At 37.6% G+C, this 18,861-nt stretch overlaps 1 protein-coding gene and 1 non-coding gene across 2 annotated transcripts; one reads left to right on the top strand and one right to left on the bottom strand.

The window, feature by feature from the left end:
* Nucleotides 1-7,362: 7,362 nt before the first annotated feature.
* On the bottom strand, nt 7,363-17,523 carry LOC117714086 (olfactory receptor 7E24-like). The gene is made up of 2 exons (XM_034510709.2): nt 17,402-17,523; nt 7,363-8,503 (listed from the first exon to the last, which is right to left on the bottom strand). The coding sequence occupies exons 1-2, from the start codon at nt 17,464-17,466 to the stop codon at nt 7,561-7,563; spliced, it is 1,008 nt and encodes a 335-aa protein (XP_034366600.1). The 5' UTR covers nt 17,467-17,523; the 3' UTR covers nt 7,363-7,560.
* LOC117714487 (U6 spliceosomal RNA) lies at nt 9,442-9,548 on the top strand. The gene has a single exon (XR_004607561.1). It is a non-coding gene; the product is annotated as a U6 spliceosomal RNA (small nuclear RNA).
* Nucleotides 17,524-18,861: the final 1,338 nt, after the last annotated feature.

An 18,861-nucleotide genomic window follows, 5' to 3' on the forward strand; every position in this document is an offset into this window, starting at 1 on the left:
AATCCAGGAGCATGGGAGATCTTTCCATCTTTTGAGATATTCTTCTATTTCTTTCTTCAGAGACTTGAAGTTCTTGTCATACAGATCTTTCACTTGCTTGGTTAGATTCACTCCAGGATATTTTATATTATTTGTAACTATTGTGAGGGGTGTCATTTCCCTAATTTCGTTCTCAGCCTGTTTATCTTTTGAGTATAGGAAGGCTACTGATTTTTTTTGAGTGGATTTTATAACCAGCCACTTTACTGAAGTTGTTTATCAGGTTTAGGAGTTCTCTGGTGGAAATTTTAGGGTCACTTAAGTATACTATCATATCATCTGCAAATAGTGGAATTTTGACTTCTTCCTTTCCTATCTGTATCCCTTTGACTTCCCTTTGTTATCTAATTGCTCTAGCTAGGACTTCCAGTACTATATTGAATAGGTAGGGTGAGAGTGGACAGCCTTGTCTAGTCTCTGATTTTAGTGGGATTGCTTCAACTTTCTCTCCACTTAGTTTAATGTTGGCTACTGGCTTGCTGTATATTGCTTTTACTATGTTTAGGTATGAACCTTGAATTTCTAATCTTTCCGAGCCTTTTAACATGAAGGAATGTTGAATTTTGTCAAATGCTTTCTCAGCATCAAGTGAGATGATCATGTGATTTTTTTCTTTGAGTTTATTTATGTAGTGGATTACATTGATGGATTTCTGAATATTGAACCATCCCTGCATTCCTGGGATAAAGCCTACTTGATCTTGATGGATAATTGTCTTTATGTGTTGTTGGATTCGGTTTGCGAGAATTTTATTGAGTATTTTTGCATCAATATTCATAAGAGAGATTGGTCTAAAGTTCTCTTTCTTTGTTGTGTCTTTGTGAGGCTTAGGTATGAGCGTAATTGTAGCTCCATAGAACGAATTGGGTATTGTTCCTTCTGTTTCTATTCTGTGGAATAGTTTGAAGAGAATTGGTATTAGGTCTTCCTGGAAGGTCTGATAGAATTCTGCACTAAAGCCATCTGACCCCGGACTTTTTTTTGGTGAGGAGATTTTTAATGATTGCTTGTATTTCTTTAGGGGTTATGGGACTGTTTAGATGTTTTATCTGCTCCTCGTTTAACTTTGGTACCTGGTATCTATCTAGAAACTTGTCTATTTCATTCATATTTTCCAATTTTGTTGAGTATAGGCCTTTGTAGTAGGATCTGACGATTTTTTAATTTCCTCTGTTTCTGTTGTTATGTTTCCCTTTTCAGTTCTGATTTTATTAATTTGAGTACTGTCTCTGTGCCCTTTGGTTAGTCTGGTTAAGGGTTTGTCTATCTTGTTGATTTTCTCAAAGAACCAGCTCCTGGTTTTGTTGATACTTTGTATAGTTCTTTTTGTTTCAACTTGGTTGATTTCAGCCCTGAGCTTGATTATTTCCTGCCGTCTACTCCTCTTGGGAATATTAGCTTCTTTTTGTTCTAACATTTTCAGGTGTGCTGTCAAGTTATTAATGCTCTTTCCATTTTCTTTTTGTGGGTACTTAGAGCTATGATTTTTCCTCTTAGTACTGGTTTCATAGAGTCCCACAAATTTTGATATGATGTGTCCTCATTTTCATTTAACTCTAAAAAGTCTTTAATTTCTTTCTTTATATCTCCCTTGACCAAGTTATCATAGAGTAGAGCATTGTTCAGTTTCCACCTGTATGTGGGCTTTCCAATGTTTTTGTCTATGTCAAAGATGAGTCTTAGTCCATGGTGGTCTGATAGGGTACAAGGGATTATGTCAATCTTTTTGTACCTGTTGAGGCCTGTTTTGTGACCAATTATATGGTCTATTTTGGAGAAGGTACCATGAGGTGCTGAGAAGAAGGTATATTCTTTTGTTTTAGGATGAAATGTTCTATAGATATCAGTTAAGTCCAATTTCTGTTAGTTTCATTGTGTCTCAGTTTAGTTTCTGTTTCCATGATCTGTCCATAGCTGAGAGTAGGGTGTTGAAATCTCCCACTATTATTGTGTAGGGTGCAATGTATGCTTTAAGCTTTAGTAAAGTTTCTTTTATGTATGTGGGTGCCCTTGCATTTGGGGCATAGATGTTGAGAATTGTGAGTTCCTCTTGGTACATTTTTCCTTTGATGAATATGAAGTGTCCTTCATTATCTTTTTTGATTACTTTTGGTTGAAAAACGATTTTATTTGATATTAGAATTGCTACTCCAGCTTGTTTCTTGGGGCCATTTGATTGGAAGATTGTTTTCCAACCTTTTACTCTGAGGTAGTGTCTGTCTTTTTCACAGAGGTGCATTTCCTGAATGCAGCAAAATGTTGGGTCCTGTTTACGTATCCAGTCTGATAGTCTATGTCTTTTTACTGGAGAATTGAGTCCATTGATATTAAGAGATATTAAGGAAAAATGAATGTTGTTTCCTGTTATTTTTGTTATGTTTGTATAGCTACCTTCTTTTAGGGTTGTTGGAAGATTACTTTCTTGCTTTTTCTAGGTTGTAGTTTCCCTCCTTGTGTTGGAGTTTTCCACCAATTATCCTTTGAAGTGCTGGGTTTGTGCTAAGATATTGTGTAAATTTGGATTTGTCATGGAATATTTTGGTTTCTCAATATTGATTGAGAGTTTTGCTGAGTAAAGTAGTCTGGGCTGGCATTTGTGTTCTCTTAGGGTCTGTATGACATCAGTCCAGGATCTTCTCGCTTTTATACTCTCTGATAAGAAGTCTGGTGTAATTCTTATAGGTCTGCCTTTATATGTTACTTTACCTTTTTCTCTTACTGCTTTTAGTATTTTTTTCTTTGTTTTGTATATTTGATGTTTTGATTATTATGTGATGGGAGGTATTTCTTTTCTGGTCTAGTCTATTTGGGGTTCTGTAGGCTTCTTGTATATTTAAGGACATCTCTTTCTTTAGGTAGGGAAGTTTTCCTCTATAATTTTGTTGAAGATATTTACTGGCCCTTTATGTTGGGAGTCATAACCTTCATCTATACCTATTATCCTTAGGTTTGGTCTTCTCATTGTGTCCTGAATTTCCTGGATGTTTTGGGTTAGGGGCTTTTTGCATTTTGTATTTTCTTTGCCAGTTGTGTCAATGTTTTCCATGGTGTCTTCTGCACATGAGATTCTCTCTTCTATCTCTTGCATTCTGTTGGTAATGCTTGCATCTATGACCTCTGGTCTTTTTCTTAGGTTTTCTATCTCCAGAGTAGTCTCCTTTTGAGATTTCTTTATTGCTTCTACTTCCATTTTTAGATCCCGGACTGTTTTGTTTAATTCCTTCATCTGTTTGGTTGTGTTTTCTTGCATTTCTTTAAGGGCTTCTACCTGTTTACCTGTGTTCTCTAATTCTTTGAGAGTGTTATTTATGACCTTCTTAAAATCCTCTAACATCATCATGAGAAGTGATTTTAATTCTGGGTCCTGCTTTTCTGGTGTGATGTGGTGTTCAGGGCTTGTTATGGTGGGGAAACTGGGTTTTGGTGATGCCAAATAACTTTGGTTTCTGTTGTTTACGTTCCTGGGCTTGCCTTTTGCCATTTGGTTAACTCTAGTGTTACTCTCTTTCACTGGTTCCGACTGGGGACTGTCTTCTTGCTTGTGTCAGAACTCCTCAGGGTCCAGATGTCTCTGTGATCCTGTTGTCCTGAGCTCCAGCTGCTCTGAGTGCAGTGTCTCCTCTAGGATGTCTCAGGGTAAGGTGTCTTCTTGAGAGCAGACCAACTAGGTGTTCGCTGCTCTGAGTGCAGTGGTTCCTATAGAATGTCTCTGGATAAGGTGACTGCTGCTCTGAGTTCCGTGGCTCCTCCAGGATGACTCTGGGTTTAGTGTCCCTGCTCTGAGGTCGGTGGCCTCTCTAGGATATCTCAGGATACAGTTTCCACAAGAGTGCAGGCCCACTGGGTGTCTGCCTCTCTGAGGACACTGACCTCTCTAGGCTGACTCTGGATGCAGTTTTCACAAGGGTATAGACCCACTGGATGCCTGCTCCCACCCCTGGGATCTGGAGAGAAGTGGAGGGGGAGTGAAATTTCACACGGGCAGGGTTTGGGTACCTGCTGGGGGGTGTTGTCCTGAGAGCTTCCTACTCCCAGCTGTGGCTCTGGTGCATAGGGCAGTGCATAACTGGCCCTACCTGACTCCCTGAGGACACTGGCCTCTCAGGGATGTCTCAGGATAAATAAAATCTTTACAAGGGTGCAGACCCACAGCTGGGAGTAGGAAGCTTACAGGACCCCCCTACAGGTACCCAACCCCACCCCTGCAGAACTCCACTCCCCTTCCGCCCCTCTCCAGATCCATCCCAGTTGCTGGAGCAGACACCGAGCGGGGGTCTGCACCCTTGTAGAGACTTTATTTATCCTGAGACATCCCTGGGAGGCCAGTGTCCTCAGGGAGGCAGACAACTAGAGGGTCTGGCCTTACCTGCCTCCCTGAGGACACTGACCTTCCAGGGATGTCTGAGGATACAATCTCCCCAAGGGTGCAGACCCCACTGGGTGTCTGCCTCAGCTACCGGGATGGATCCAGAGAAAGACAGAAGGGGAAAGTCAATTTTATTCACTATTAGAATGGCTACTCCAGCTTGTTTCTTGGGAGGACTTGCTTAGAAAATTTTTTTTCCAGCCTTGTACTCTGAGTTAGTGTCTCTCTTTTTCACTGAGGTGCATTTCCTGTAAAAAGCTAAATGCTGGTTCTTGTTTACATATCCAGTCTGTTAACCTATGTCCTTTTATTGGGGAATTGAGTCCATTGATATTAAAAGATATTAAAGACCAGTGATTGTTGCTTCCTGTTTTTGTTTGTTTGTTTTTTTTGTTTTTGTTTTTTTTTTGTTGTTGTTGTCAGAGGTAGAATTATGTTTGTGTGGCTGTCTTCTTTTGGGTTTGTTGAAAGAAGATTACTTTCTTGCTTTTCTAGGGTGTAGTTTCCCTCCTTCTGTTACAGTTTTCTGCCTATTATCCTTTGTAGGGCCCATTCTGTTGTGTAAATTTGGTTTTGTCATGGGATTTCTTGTTTTTCTCCATCTCTGCTAATTGAGAGTTTTGCTGGGTATAGTATCCTGGGCTGGCATTTGTGTTCTCTTTGTGTCTCTATGACATCTTCTCACAATCTTCTGGCTTTTACGGTCTCTGGTGAGAAGTCTGGTATAGTTCTGATAAGTCTTCCTTTATATATTACTTGACATTTTCCCTTTAGTGTTTTTAATATTTTTTCTTTGGTTTACGCATTTGGTGTTTTGACTATTATGTGATGGTAGGAGTTTCTTTTCTTGTCTAGTCTATTTGGAGTTTTCTAGGCCTCTTGTATGTTCACGGGTATCTTTTTCTTTTCTGGTTAGTGAAGTTTTCTTCTATAATTTTTTGAACATATTTACTGGACCTTTAAATTGGGAATCTTTGCTCTCTTCTACACCTGTTTTCCTCAGATTTGGTCTTCTCATTGTGTCCTGGAATTCTTGGATCTTTTGAGTTAGGAGCTTTATGCATTTTCTTTGACTGTTGTGTCAATGTTTTCTATGGTATCTTCTGCACCTGAGATTCTCTCTTCTATCTCTTGTATTCTGTTGGTGATGCTTGCATTTATCATTCCCGATCTCTTTCCTAGGTTTTCTATCTCTAAGGTTGTGTCCCTTTGTGATTTCTTTATTGTTTCTATTTCCATTTTTAGTTCCTGGATTGTTTTGTTGAATTCCATCAACTGTTTGGTTGTGTTTTCCTGTGTTTCTTTAAGAGATTTATGTATTTCCTCTTTAAGAACTTCTACCTGTTTACCTGTGTTCTTCTGTATTTCTTTAAGGGAGTTATTTATGTCCTTCTTAAAGTCCTCTATCATTATCACCATTAGAAGTGATTTTAAATCTGAATCTTGCTTTCCTGGTGATATGGGGGATTCGGGACTTTCTAATGTGAAAGAACTGGGTTCTGATGATATCAAGTAGCCTTGCTTCCTGTTGCTTATGTTCTTGTGCTTGCCTCTCTAGCCATCTGATTATCTCTAGTGCTACCTGCCCTTGCTGTCTCTGACTGGAGCCTGTTTCTCCTGTGATCCTGGTTGTGTTAGAAGCCTTCAGAGTCCAGCTGTTTTTGTGATCCTGCGATTCTGGGATCCTGTGATCCTGAGATCCTGAATGTTTCAGAGCTCCTGGGAGTCAAACTCTGGGATCCTGAAATCCTTCTGTGATCAAGGTCCTGAGATCTTGTTGTGTCAGAACTCCTAGGAGTCAAGCTTTATCTGAGTGTTGCAGGGGTGGGTGGGGAGCCAGAGCCCTAGGTTTACTGGGCACAGGTGCAAGCTGGAAGGAGCCCATGCCTCTGGTGGGGGTTTGTGTTTCCCTGGTTTCTGTGGGGGTCCCAGTTACACTAGGTGTTGGGAAAGATGTGGCTTCAACTGTGATCTTAAGTGTGTCAGAACTCCAGTGCTTCTGGGTGTGCCCCATCTCCTAGGAGTCAAGCTTCCTTTGTGATCCTGTGATCTTGTGACCCTGTGATCCTGTGATCCTGTGCATTTCAGAGCACCTGGAAGTCAGGCTCCCTCTAGGTGTTTTAAGAGTGGATTCAGAGCCAGCACCTCAGGTCTGCTCAGGCTGCAGGTTCAGACCAGAAGTAACCAGTGCCACTGGCTGGGCGGGGGTTCCTGTGTCCCTGGATTCTGGGGGACACAGTTGCTCTGAGAGTGTTGGGGCAGATGTTGTGGCCTCTCCTGTGATCCTGGGCGTTTTAGAGCACCTGGGAGTCTGGCTCCCTCTGGGTGTTGATTGGAGTGGTTGCAGAGCCAGCGCCCTTTGGTCCAGGTGCAGGTTCAAACTGTGATCCTAGGCATGTTAGAATACCTTGGAGTCAAGCTTTCTCTCTTTCTCTCTATCTCTCTGTCTCTCTCTGTCTTAGCCCCCCCTTCTTATTTTATTATATGTGTTTTGTCTGTATGCCATGCATGTGCTTGGTCTCTGAAGAAGCCAGAAGCTGTTCGATTCCCCTAGTCTGGGATATTTCTCCCCACCCTAGACATAAAGAGAAATGATATAGGAATGAGTCATGCACATAAGCAAAAGTACGGCGGTGCCCTAAGTCCAGGGACTGGAGGCAGTCTCTGCCCTGGTCCTCAAGGCTCAGCTGGAGTGAGCAGCGATAGACAGCCCAGCAGCAGCAGCAGCAGCAGCAGCAGCAGCAGCAGCAGCAGCAGCAGCAGTGGAAGTGGGGGAGGGCAACTTTTAGCTTCTTTGAGGAAGGTCCATATGACTTCAATAGTTATGGGAGTAGTGTACATTCCCATGGTGATGTATAAATGTTCTCCTTTCTCCATATCTCTATTGTAGTTTATTTTTGTTTCCTTAATCACTGACAATGTGGCTGGGATAAAATAGAGTATTGGCTTATCTGATGAATGGTGAAATAGAATGTTGTTTATTAATTCATCAGTAAATATTCTCATTCAATTTAATTAAAAACAAACTAAAGGAATATGCATTTAGGTATTAGTGGAGTGAAATTAAAGCCACAACACCAAAGAGGTTATATTTTTATGGCTAGATAGTTGGGTTAAGAACTCAAACTTCAAAAATGATGGAAGGTGTTATACAATTACATTACTCTTCTCTGCAGCTGCCATAGGGCAATTTTAATGTCCCTGTTCCTCAGGCTGTAGATGAAGGGATTAAGCATAGGTGTGACCACTGTGTACATAAGTGAAGCAACTGCACAGTTTTCAGGAGAATTTGATCCAGTTGAACCAATGTATACTACAGTGGCTGTTCCATAAAATAAGCAAACAACTGACAGGTGAGACCCACAGGTGGAAAAGGCTTTATACTTTCCATCTGTTGATGAAATTCTCAGGATGGAAGAAATAATTTTATAATATGAGAAAATAATTCCTGAGGTTAAAAGTAAACCAAAAAAGATACCAACAAAATGTATAACTATGTTTTTGGTGAACATTTCAGAACAGTTAAGATTAAGAAGTTGTGAAGGATCACAAAAAAAGTTAGGGATTTCTATATCACTGAAGTATGTAAATTGAAGCACAATCAAATTGTGCACCTGAGAGTCCACAAGACTTGCCAAAACAGATGCCAGAATTAAGAAGGCACAGAGGTTAGGATTCATAATGATCTTGTAACGCAGCGGGTGACAGATGGCCACAAACCTATCATAGGCCATTACAGTCAGAAGCATACTATCCATACATGCAAAACCTATAAACATGGACATCTGTGTTAGGCAGCCCACATAGGAGATGACTCTGCTTTGAGTTTTAATATCCCAAATCATCTTTGGGACTATAGTAGAGATCAAACAAATGTCAGACCAGGAAAGGCTGGAGAGAAAGAAATACATGGGGGTATGGAGGTGAAAGTCAGAGCTCACAGCCAGAATGATGAGCAGATTTCCAAGCACTGTGATCATGTAGAAGGATAAAAACAGCACAAAAAGGAAAGGCTGCAGTTCTGGATTCTCTGAGAGGCTCATGAGATGGAATTCTGAGACAACCTGTAGATTTTGTGCTTCTGTGTTGTTTGGACACCTTTGGAGAAACAAAATTTATTGGAAAAATACATGACATAAAGTATAATTACACTATGATATCAGAAGTAAAAGAAATAATTAAAAAAGGAAAAAGCATTTATTTTAAAGTCCAACTTAATTCAAGCAAAATGTTCTCACTTGAGGTGCATAGCTTTCAGAGTCATGACAAGACCAATCATCTACACCTCTACATATGGGTTTTCATGTTATAATCTCCATTTATACAAATATATTAGTGAGAAAGTTAGTGTAACAGTGTGTTTAAACCAAGAACATGAGGGATCAGAAGTTTAAGATTATGATAAAATAAAGCAATCTTTTTGGATGACACAGAGAAGAAAATAAATAGAGTTGCTACCAATATCTTAAGAAAAATGCGCTATATTCTCTTTGGGTTTTTGCTGTAATAATAGTGATTTTTAAAAGTGAAAAGATATTATTGTGCATGCGGAAATTTTAGAATAATACAATTTTGACTTTAACTTACAGAGACTATTGTTGACCACTATCATTAATCCATGTATTGATCTGTGAATATTTTTAAAATGTATAGAAGACTGTGAATTCTTTACAATTTATTTAATTAGAAAACAGTATGTGAAGATCTTAATGTTCCTTCTTAAATATCAGAGAAGCAAACCTTATTAAGGTCATTTTTGAGATTTAAGAAATACATATTAATCTTAATTTTTTACTTCAATGAGTAATATTTATTGTTTTTAAAGAAGGCATAATGATTACTTAATAATGAGTCTTTAAGAAGTACTATTTTGTAGACTTGGAATTACCCCTACAAAATTTAGTTGTTATAATCAATGAATTGATCTACTCACTTGCCTTACAACCAACAAATAACTTTGGGATTTTGGGCTAAAATCTTCTGTTAATTTTCCTATATATATTTAAATAGTTTATTTTAAAAATAATTTTTATAGTGTGCTCACTTTGGAAGCACATATACTAAAATCTGAATGATACAGAGAAGATTAGCATCATCTCTGTGTAAGGATGACACACAAATGCATCATGTCTTCCACATTTTTAGAACAGGAATTAAAAATCATTGGTCATTAATATCTCTTACTACAAATGGACTTAATTCTCTAACAAAAAGATACAGTCTAACAAAATGGATGCAAAACCAGGATCCATCATTCTGCTACTTACAAGAAACACAACTAAACATCATCTCAGAGTAAAGAACTAGACAAAGATTTCCCAAGCAAACAGAAACAAGAAGCAAGCTGGAGTAGCAATTGTAATATCTAATAAAATAAATTTTCTACTAAAATTAATCAAAAGAGATGGGGAAGGACATTTCATACTCATCTAAGAAAAAAATCCTCCAGGATAATGTCTCAATTCTGAATATTTTTGCAAGACCATCCATATTTATAAAAGAAACCTCACTAAAGCTTAAATCACATAGTGAACCCCATGTATTATGATTGGGAAACTTCAACCTCTCACTCTCACCAATGGATTGGCCAGGTAGATAGCAACATAAAACTGATGTTATGAATCAAATGGACCTAAAAGATATCTACATATAATATTTCACCCAAAGAAAAAAGAATATACTTTATTCTCAGCACCTCATGGAACCTTCTTCAAAATTGACAATATACTTGAACACAAAGTAAGTCTCAGTGGATACAAGAAAATTGAAGTAAGCTCCTGATTCTTATCAGAGCACAATGGATTAATCTGGACTTCACAATAATAGAAACAAAATAAAGCTCACAATCCCATAGAAACCGAACATCTGTCTACTCAATGACTACTGGTTCAAGGAATAAATGAATAAATAAATAAATAAATAAATAAATAAATAAATGGCTTTCTAGAATTCAATGAAAATGAATGCATAACATATCTAATCTTACGGGACACAATGAGAGCCCTGCTAAGAGAAAAACCCATTGCCCTAATTGACTGCATAAAGATATTAGTCATGTCTTTGTTTTAAATATGTGGATAGTATTCTATTGTGTAGATGTACCATATTTTCTTTACTCATTCTTTAGTTGGACATTTAAGTTCTTCTAGTTCCTGGTTATTATGAATAAAGTTGTTTTGAACATAGTTGAGCAACTGTTCTTGTGGTATAGTGGAGCATATTTTGGGTAGAACAATTCCCACTTCTTATGAGAAACTGCAAAAATGATTTCCAAAGTGGTTGTATAAGCTTGCACTTCCACCAGCAATGGAGGAGTGTTCCCCTTGCTCCACATTCTCACCAACATCTGCTATCACTTGTGTTTTTGATCTTAGCTATTCTGACAGTTGGAAGATGGAGTTTCAGGATTTTTTCATTTGCACGTCTCTGATGACTAAGGATGTTGAATATTTTTTTAACTACTTATCAGGCATTCGAGATCCCTTTGTTGAGAATTATTGATCTTATAGCCTGAAAAATTTGTGTTCTTCTCAGGAAATTATTTTCTGTCCTGATAGCTTTAAGGCTATTCTCCACTTTCTTGTCTATTAGATTTAGTATATTAGGTTTTATGTTGATGCTTTTGATCCATTTGGACTTGAGCTTTGAACAGGTTGTTAAATATGGATCTATTTGTATTATTTTACATGTAGACATTTGGCTATACAACATGATTTTTGCAGGCAAATGAATGCAACTCAGGATATCTTCCTGACTGAGGTAATTCAGAGCCAGAAAGACACATATGGAATATATTCACTTATAAGTAAGTGGACATTAGCCATACAATGTAGGATCAACAATGTTACAATCCACAGAGCCAAAGAAATTGAGTAATGAGGTAGCCCCAAGAGAGAATGCATGAATCTCACCGAGAAGGGGACTCTAAATAGTCACCAGCGGTGGATAGAATGAGGTGACTGGGTAGGAGAGGGGGTGAAGAGGGTAAAGGGGCTAATTATTAGGTGTGGAGAGTTAGGCCAGGGGAGTGGGCTGGGAGAGAGAATGAAATTGGAACATCTCTTGTGACTAGCTGGAGGCCTAGGATGAGAAAGGATACAGGGAGTCGATGAGGGTGACCCTACCTGAGATTCTTACTAGAGGGAGATATAGAGACTGACTGAAGCAGCCACCTCCTGTAGCCAGGAAGGACTTCCAGATTAGGGAGCAGAACATCAATTCACTCATTAAACCTTCATTCCAAAATTTGTCTTGCCTACAAGACATACAAGGATAAAGCAGGGGCGGTGACTGAAGAAACAACTACTCCAGCTTGAGACCCATCCATGTGAGAAAGCCAACCACTGACACTAATAGTGATACTCTGCTATGCTTTAAGACAGGAGGCTGGTGTAGCTGTCTCCTGAGAAGCTTCATCCAGCAGCAGATGGGGTCAGATGCAGAAACACACAGCCAAACATCAGGTGGAGCTGAGGAGTCTTGTAGAAGAGTTGGGGATAGAAGTGAACAAGCTTGAGGGGTCAATGATACAACAAGAAGACTTATAGTGTCAAATAACCTCATGCCATGTGGCTTACATATCCTGGGCCATCAACCGAGGAACATGCAGGAACTGATCCTAGACCCCCTAGACATTTGTAGCAAATGTGCAGCTTGGTCTTCATTTGGGTCTCCTAATAGTGGAGTGAGGGTTGTCTCTGTTCCTGCTACTGGTTTCCCTGCCTCCTGTCTTGACTGTCTGGTTGGGCCTCAACAGGAGAGGATTTCCTAGTCCTGTTGTCACTAGATATCCCAGGATGGAGTGGTACTTACAGTGTGCCTCCCTTTCTCTGAAGAGAAGGGGAGGGAGCAATGGTGGAAGGATTTGTCAAGGTTGGAATGGGTAGAGAGGAGGGAGCCAGAGCTGTGATCAAGATTTAAAATGAACAAGAAAATTACTAAGTTATTGGAAAAAGAAGAAATAAGTGGTGTCTCATACTAGTGACTTGACAGCACACATATAAGCTCTAGAACAAAAAGAAGAAAGCATACCTAAGAGGAGTAGATGCCACAAAAATTAAAATATTGGCTGAAATCCATAAATTAGAAACAAATTGAATGAGATGCTAATGAAGGAGTTAGAATAAGGAATGAAGGAGCTGAAGGGGTTTGCAAGCCCAGAGGAAGAACAACAATATCAACCAGATCTCTCACAGCTCCCAGGGACCAAACCACCAACCAAAGCACACACACGGAGAGACCCATAGCTCCAGCTACATATGTAGCAGAGTATTGCCTTATCTGGCACCAATGGGAAGGGAGGCCCTTGGTCCTGTGGTGGATCAATGCCCCAGCATAGAGGAATACTAGGGTGGTGAGGTGGGAGTGGGTGGGTAAGTAGGGGAGCACCCTCATAAAAACAGGGAGCATAGGGGAATGGGATAGGGGTTTGTGGAGGGGTAACTGGAAAAGGGGCTAACATCTGGAATGTAAATAAATAAAATAACCAATAAAAAAGAGCACACTACAAAGAATCAACCGCCCCTCCCCCCAATACAAAAAACCCCAAAACCTAAGAACTGATTCTTTGAGAAAATTGGCAATATAGACAAACCCTTGGCCAAGCTAAGTCAGAGAGAAACAAATAAATTAACAAAATTAGAAATGAAAACAGGGACATAGCAACCAATACAGAGAAAATCCAAAGAATAATTATGTCTTAACTTTAAAAATTTGTAGTTCACCAAATTTGAAAATGTAAATTATTTGGATGATTTTCTTGATAGATACCACTTACCAAAGTTAAATTAAGACCAGGGAAACATTTTAAATAGTCCTATAATCCCTAAGAAAATAGAAGCAGTAATTAAAATCTCTGAACCAAAAAAGCCTGTGGCCAGATGGTTTTAGTGCAGAGCTTAGGCAGACGTTCAAAGAAGAGCTAATACCAATATTACTCAAACTATTCCACAAGATAGAAATAGAAAGAACACTGCCAATTTCATTTTATGAAGCCACAATCATCCTGATACCTAAACCACACACAGACTCAACCAAAAAAAGAATTGCAGACTAATTTCCCTTATGAACACTGATGTAAAAGTATTCAATAAAATATTTGCCCATAAATTCAAGAAGACATCCAAAACATTATCCATCATAACCAAGTAGACTTCATACCAGAGATGTAGGGCTGGTGCGACATATGAAAATCTATAAATATATTCCATTATATAAACAAGCTGAAAGAAAAAAACCCCACCACATTGTAATCTTATGAGATGCTGAAAAAAAACTTTTGACAAAATCCATCACCCTTTATGATAAAAGTCTTGGAGATATCTGGAAACAAGGCTTATACCTAAACATAATAAAGTGAATATATAGCAAGACCTAGGCCCTTCACACATAGGTCACAATTGATAGCTTGGTCTTCATGTGCACTTCTAACAGCAGGAACAGTAGCTCTGACTCTGTTGCCCATTTATGGGCCTCTTTCCCCTACCTGGGCTGCCCTGCATAGCCACAGTAGAAGTTGTATCTAGTCCTACTACAATTTTGACAGGCCAAGGTTGGTTGATACCCATGGGAGGCCTTCCTTTTACTGAGACTTTTCTGAGAAGAAAGGGATGTTGGAAATATGTTGGGGAGGTGAGGTAAGAGGGAGGGTCTGGGAGGAGAGGAGGAAGGGGCAGCTAAGATTGGGATATAAATTAACTTAATTAGTTAAAAAAGATTAAAACAACAACAACAACAGCAGCAGCAGCAACAGCAACAACAACAACAACAACAATAACAACTCCCATAGCAAGTACTTGAGATTTTCTTGTTTCTACCCCTACCCACCAGTACTGCAGTTACAGGGACATGCTACCGTTTACATCAGTTTACACTGGTCTTGCATATTCAAACTCAGGTGTTCAATTCGTACATGTACACACTGAGCATTCTCCTTAGCTTCCTTTAAAAAATTCTTGATTTTTTTTGTCTTATTGAACTTTTGCCTTTATATTATGGTTTCTGGTTTACTGTTTTTATGTATTTTATGTGTGTATGTTTCTTTTCCTTCCTTCCTTCCTTCCTTCCTTCCTTCCTTCCTTCCTTCCTTCCTTCCTCCCTCCCTCCCTCCCTCCCTCCCTCCCTTCCTCCTCCTCTTCCTTTTCTTTCTTTCTTTCTTTCTTTCTTTCTTTCTTTCTCTCTTTCTTTCTTCTCTCTCTCTGTTTCTTTTATTCTTCTCTCTGTGTCTGTCTTACTTACTTACTTTACTTACTTACTTACTTTCTTCTATTTTGTTTTTGTTTTGTTTTATTTTTGATTCACTATTAGCATTCCAAAGAGAAAGTGTGTATGGTTGGTGGGTGGTAGGTTGGAAATATCTGGGATGAGGAGGGAATGACAATTATGACTAGAATATAGTGTATGAAAATAAAAATTTCAATAAAAAGTTCTTGAGACTCTCTTTTTTTCCTTTTTTGTCTAAATTACTGATTTCATATTATATGCATGCACCTAAGTTTAAACACTTATATACAATCTAGGGGCACCACAACATACTCAGTTTTTCTGTCTTTTAAATTTTCTATGCCTGTCAAAATCTATGTCATGAACTTTGAATATATGAATGCTGTAATGCTTTCAATAATAACATTAAAATTCATGATACTATTCTTATGAGGGGGTATTTTTAGGAGATGAAAGCATAGAAAAGAATTACCTAATGTTTCGAAGTTGCATTGATTATGACCAATCTTTGTAAGCTAATAAAGGATCTTTTAATGTTGGCATGTAGTTTTTGAAACATCCTTTATGTTAACCATAGTATAAGCTATGGGGAAATGAAAAGGAAATAGACATAATTATTGCCTTCAATTTATTAAAGAATACTTAATATAAGGGAAAATGAAAATTTTCATCATGTAAATAGAAAATAATATTTTAGGTTGCCAGGCATTTTATTTTAATTTTATGAAGTTTAATCTCACCCTATTATTATTCATAATATATAAATATTTTGCCAATACCTAGTCACACAATTGATTTTCCCATTTTCTGTTACTATTTAATGCAATTGTACTTACTAAAAATTGTCACATATAAAAACATCAAGTCTCAGAGATACTAACAGCTTTCCAAAGCATTATTGAAATAATAAACAAAAATGAATAAATTAAAAATTAAATCATTTCTTAGTCTGATGGTATAAATTTTTTTCATTTTTTCAACCATTTCAAAAGTTTTTTGCTTAGTTACTGCCTCTTAGAACAGTATAAAATAGAATTTATCAACATTACTGTTTGTAGGATATGAACTAGTCAGTAGTAAATGTAATGTATCTTCAAAGTTATATGCTAAACACATGAAAAGTACAGTTTTTTAGATCAATATTCTTTCATTTTCTTAGGTTTTGAGATTATAATGTAATTAAATAATTTAATACCCCTTTCTCCTTACAGACCCTTTCATATACTCTTCCTTGTTACTTTTCAAATTAACAGCTTCTCCCCTCCCTCTCCACCCCCCTCTCTCTCACATGCACACACACACACACACACACACACACACACACACACACACACACACACACTTCTATATTTATTTATAAGTACAATCTGCTCAGCCTTTACAATGTTACTTGTATGTATACTTACAGGAGTTACATTTTGTATTGTTTCTTAGCCTATCTGAAGCATATTGTTTTTATTAGTCTGGAATTCTAGAGGCTATATGGCATATACATCTAAAGCATGTATTATAATCCTATCTAGCCTTCTGAGTAGAATAAAATGAAAATCTGATTTTATGTTATCATCCAGTGTGATATTTCTTGAATGGAGGAAGATATGGACAGTTTTAAGGCTATTCTGGAGGCCAGGGCATATCTGCCTTGAATTAATATGATACTATTTCTTTGTGATTTTGCCTGCTATGTATGGCTATTCTTCTTTTTGTGGAAGTAGTTGATGTCTCCCACTGTGGTTTGTGAGGAATTCCAAAAGGGAAAAACATGAATCTCCTGAATTTACAAGAAATGAAACATATGAGTTTATTATTGGGAAAAACTAAGCAAGATCATTCTGAAAAAAATCCCATGTCAATAATTAGGTGATCCATTTCTTTTTTTTTTTTTGATGTTTATTTTTTTTATTAGATCTTTCATTTACACTTCAGATACCATCCCGTTTCCCCATTCCCCCCCCCTTAGAAAACCCCTATCCCATGCCCCCTTTTCATTTTGCATTTATACATTTTTTAAAGAAATGTTAATCATAGGCTTTATAACTTTGGTATTGTTCAATCAGAGGTGTAACCCACTACCCAACCTAGATATATCAACTATCTTTGACTGGTGGAGATACATGAACATCTGCTTCCCTGTCTCCCCCCTCTATCTCTCTTTCAAGGTGATCCATTTCAAATCTATATTACTACATTTTTTTGCTCCATTATCTGGTGTAAAACTGATATAAATGCTGCACTTTTTGTTTTCTAGAAAACAAGCTGATAATCATCAAAGTGGAGGTTATTAGGTAAATAAAGAGAAATAAGCCGTATGGGATGTATAGGTCAGAGTCCAGAGCGCAAAATCCTTTAGTAATAGTTCGAGATGCTACTGCTGTTCTCCTTTACTTGCTATTCTTCCTCATCTTCATAATAACAGAATTTCCAATGAAACAATTTTGAGGGACCCATAGGATGACAATGGGAAATAAACATAGTACTGTGGTTATCCACCTTCTTCTTTTTTATCTTACACTCATAATATTGTAAGACTGCTTTTAAAAAGGGACTTTTTTTACTTTTGGTGTCTGAGACGTCTTTGACAAACACAATCCATTGGGAATGAAATTAAATTGACTTATATATCAGCCCACCTTAATACAACATAGAGAATAAATTAACAAATCATCATAGAAGAAAATTTATAGGCCAGTTTCCTCTCATCAATTTTTCTTTTATGACAAGAGATCAGTGTTTCCAAGGGCTTTTTCTCTATCATTCATCCTTTACATCACTTACTTATTTAAGTGTATTCTTTGCTGGGTCATGACCAAGATCCAAAGTAACTCCTTTGTCTTGTTCATGTAAGGTCCTGGTTCCTTAGGCTTGATATTAATAAATAATGAAGTAATCCACTGATGCAATCAACCAGCAGTAGAGAATACATGTCAGTGCCCCAATGTACTTGAACCTTGACATTGGAACTTTGATGGCCTGGGGTAATTATTGACTCTTTTATGATCTTGGAGATAGAATGCCCAGAGCTCATAATTACACAAATTGGTTTACAATATAACACTCACTTAGAGGTTTATAGTATTGGAATTTTTAAAAAGGAAGAAAGTAAAACACTTCACTAAAATTTTATGGCTCTTTCTTGTCTCAGGGGAAACTCTAGTTATCATTCAGTGTATTTCTATATTTTATTCATTCTGTAAAAATATCTGTATGTTGCATGCCATTAATTTGAATGAGATAAAATCATTCAATGAGTGATATATGGCAAGGTTTAAAGGAAGGACATTGGAAGTGATATAATTATAATCTTCAAAAATACAAGAATAATCTAGAAAACCTGAATGCTTAAAATACTTTAAATCACAAGTTATTATTAAAGGAATAAATTTTAGTATGTGATTTTCATAAAACTTTACTTTTATATGTTCTTTCCTAGTATCCCTCACATCTGTCTGCTCCAACTTGCTGAAGCCTAAATTGTCCTAGATCTGTACATTCCATATAGCTTGTTTGCATTACATATCACATGCTAACAATTACTTTTATTTGCCCTTGATCTTTAAGAGCTTTTGTTTCCCTCTTGTGATCCCTTTACATCTTATTTATTCTTTTAAGAACTTTATAAATATGATATACAATGAAATATAACTATCTATCTATCTATCTATCTATCTATGTATCTATCTATCTATCTATCATCAATTTTCTACTTGATTGGGAAACTTACTCACAACTGGGTAGCTTTAATAGTACCAGTGAAGAATATTCCCCGTCAGCTTGAAATTGATTTCCCTATATTCTCTAGCTAAAGTGTGTGTTGTCTTTGGAAATAGGGTTTTAACATGGTTCGTTTTTCGATTAAACACACACACACATACTTCAACTCAGTTTCAGCATATGAGGGAAAACAGGTAGCATTTGTATTTCTGAGTCAGAATTATTTTACAGAATATATAATTTTATATCTACCCATTTTTCTCCAAGTGCTATAATTTGTAGGAACAAAAAATACATATCACAGCATATTTTCATTGGATATTATATTTGCATTTCAGATTTTATTCCCTTACGCCATTCCCCACCACCACCCAGGAACCTCCTATCCCATTCCCCCTCCTCCTGCTTCTATGAGGATGGGCCCCCACCTAACCCCCTACTCCTACCTCCCCACCCTCAGATACCCACCCCCCACTTGGTGTTCAATATTCATGGGACCAAGGATCTCCTTTCCCACTTATGTC

Source organism: Arvicanthis niloticus, chromosome 8, assembly GCF_011762505.2.
Source record: "Arvicanthis niloticus isolate mArvNil1 chromosome 8, mArvNil1.pat.X, whole genome shotgun sequence".
Classification (NCBI taxonomy): domain Eukaryota; kingdom Metazoa; phylum Chordata; class Mammalia; order Rodentia; family Muridae; genus Arvicanthis; species Arvicanthis niloticus.

Bases quoted from the DNA above. Each gene is read 5' to 3' on its own strand.
- LOC117714086 (XM_034510709.2), bottom strand. From the start codon at position 17,466: ATGAACAAGACAAAGGAGTTACTTTGGATCTTGGTCATGACCCAGCAA. The intron at 8,504-17,401 runs GTAAGTGATGTA...GTTTCTCCAAAG, and splicing joins CAAAGAATACACTTAAATAA to GTGTCCAAACAACACAGAAG.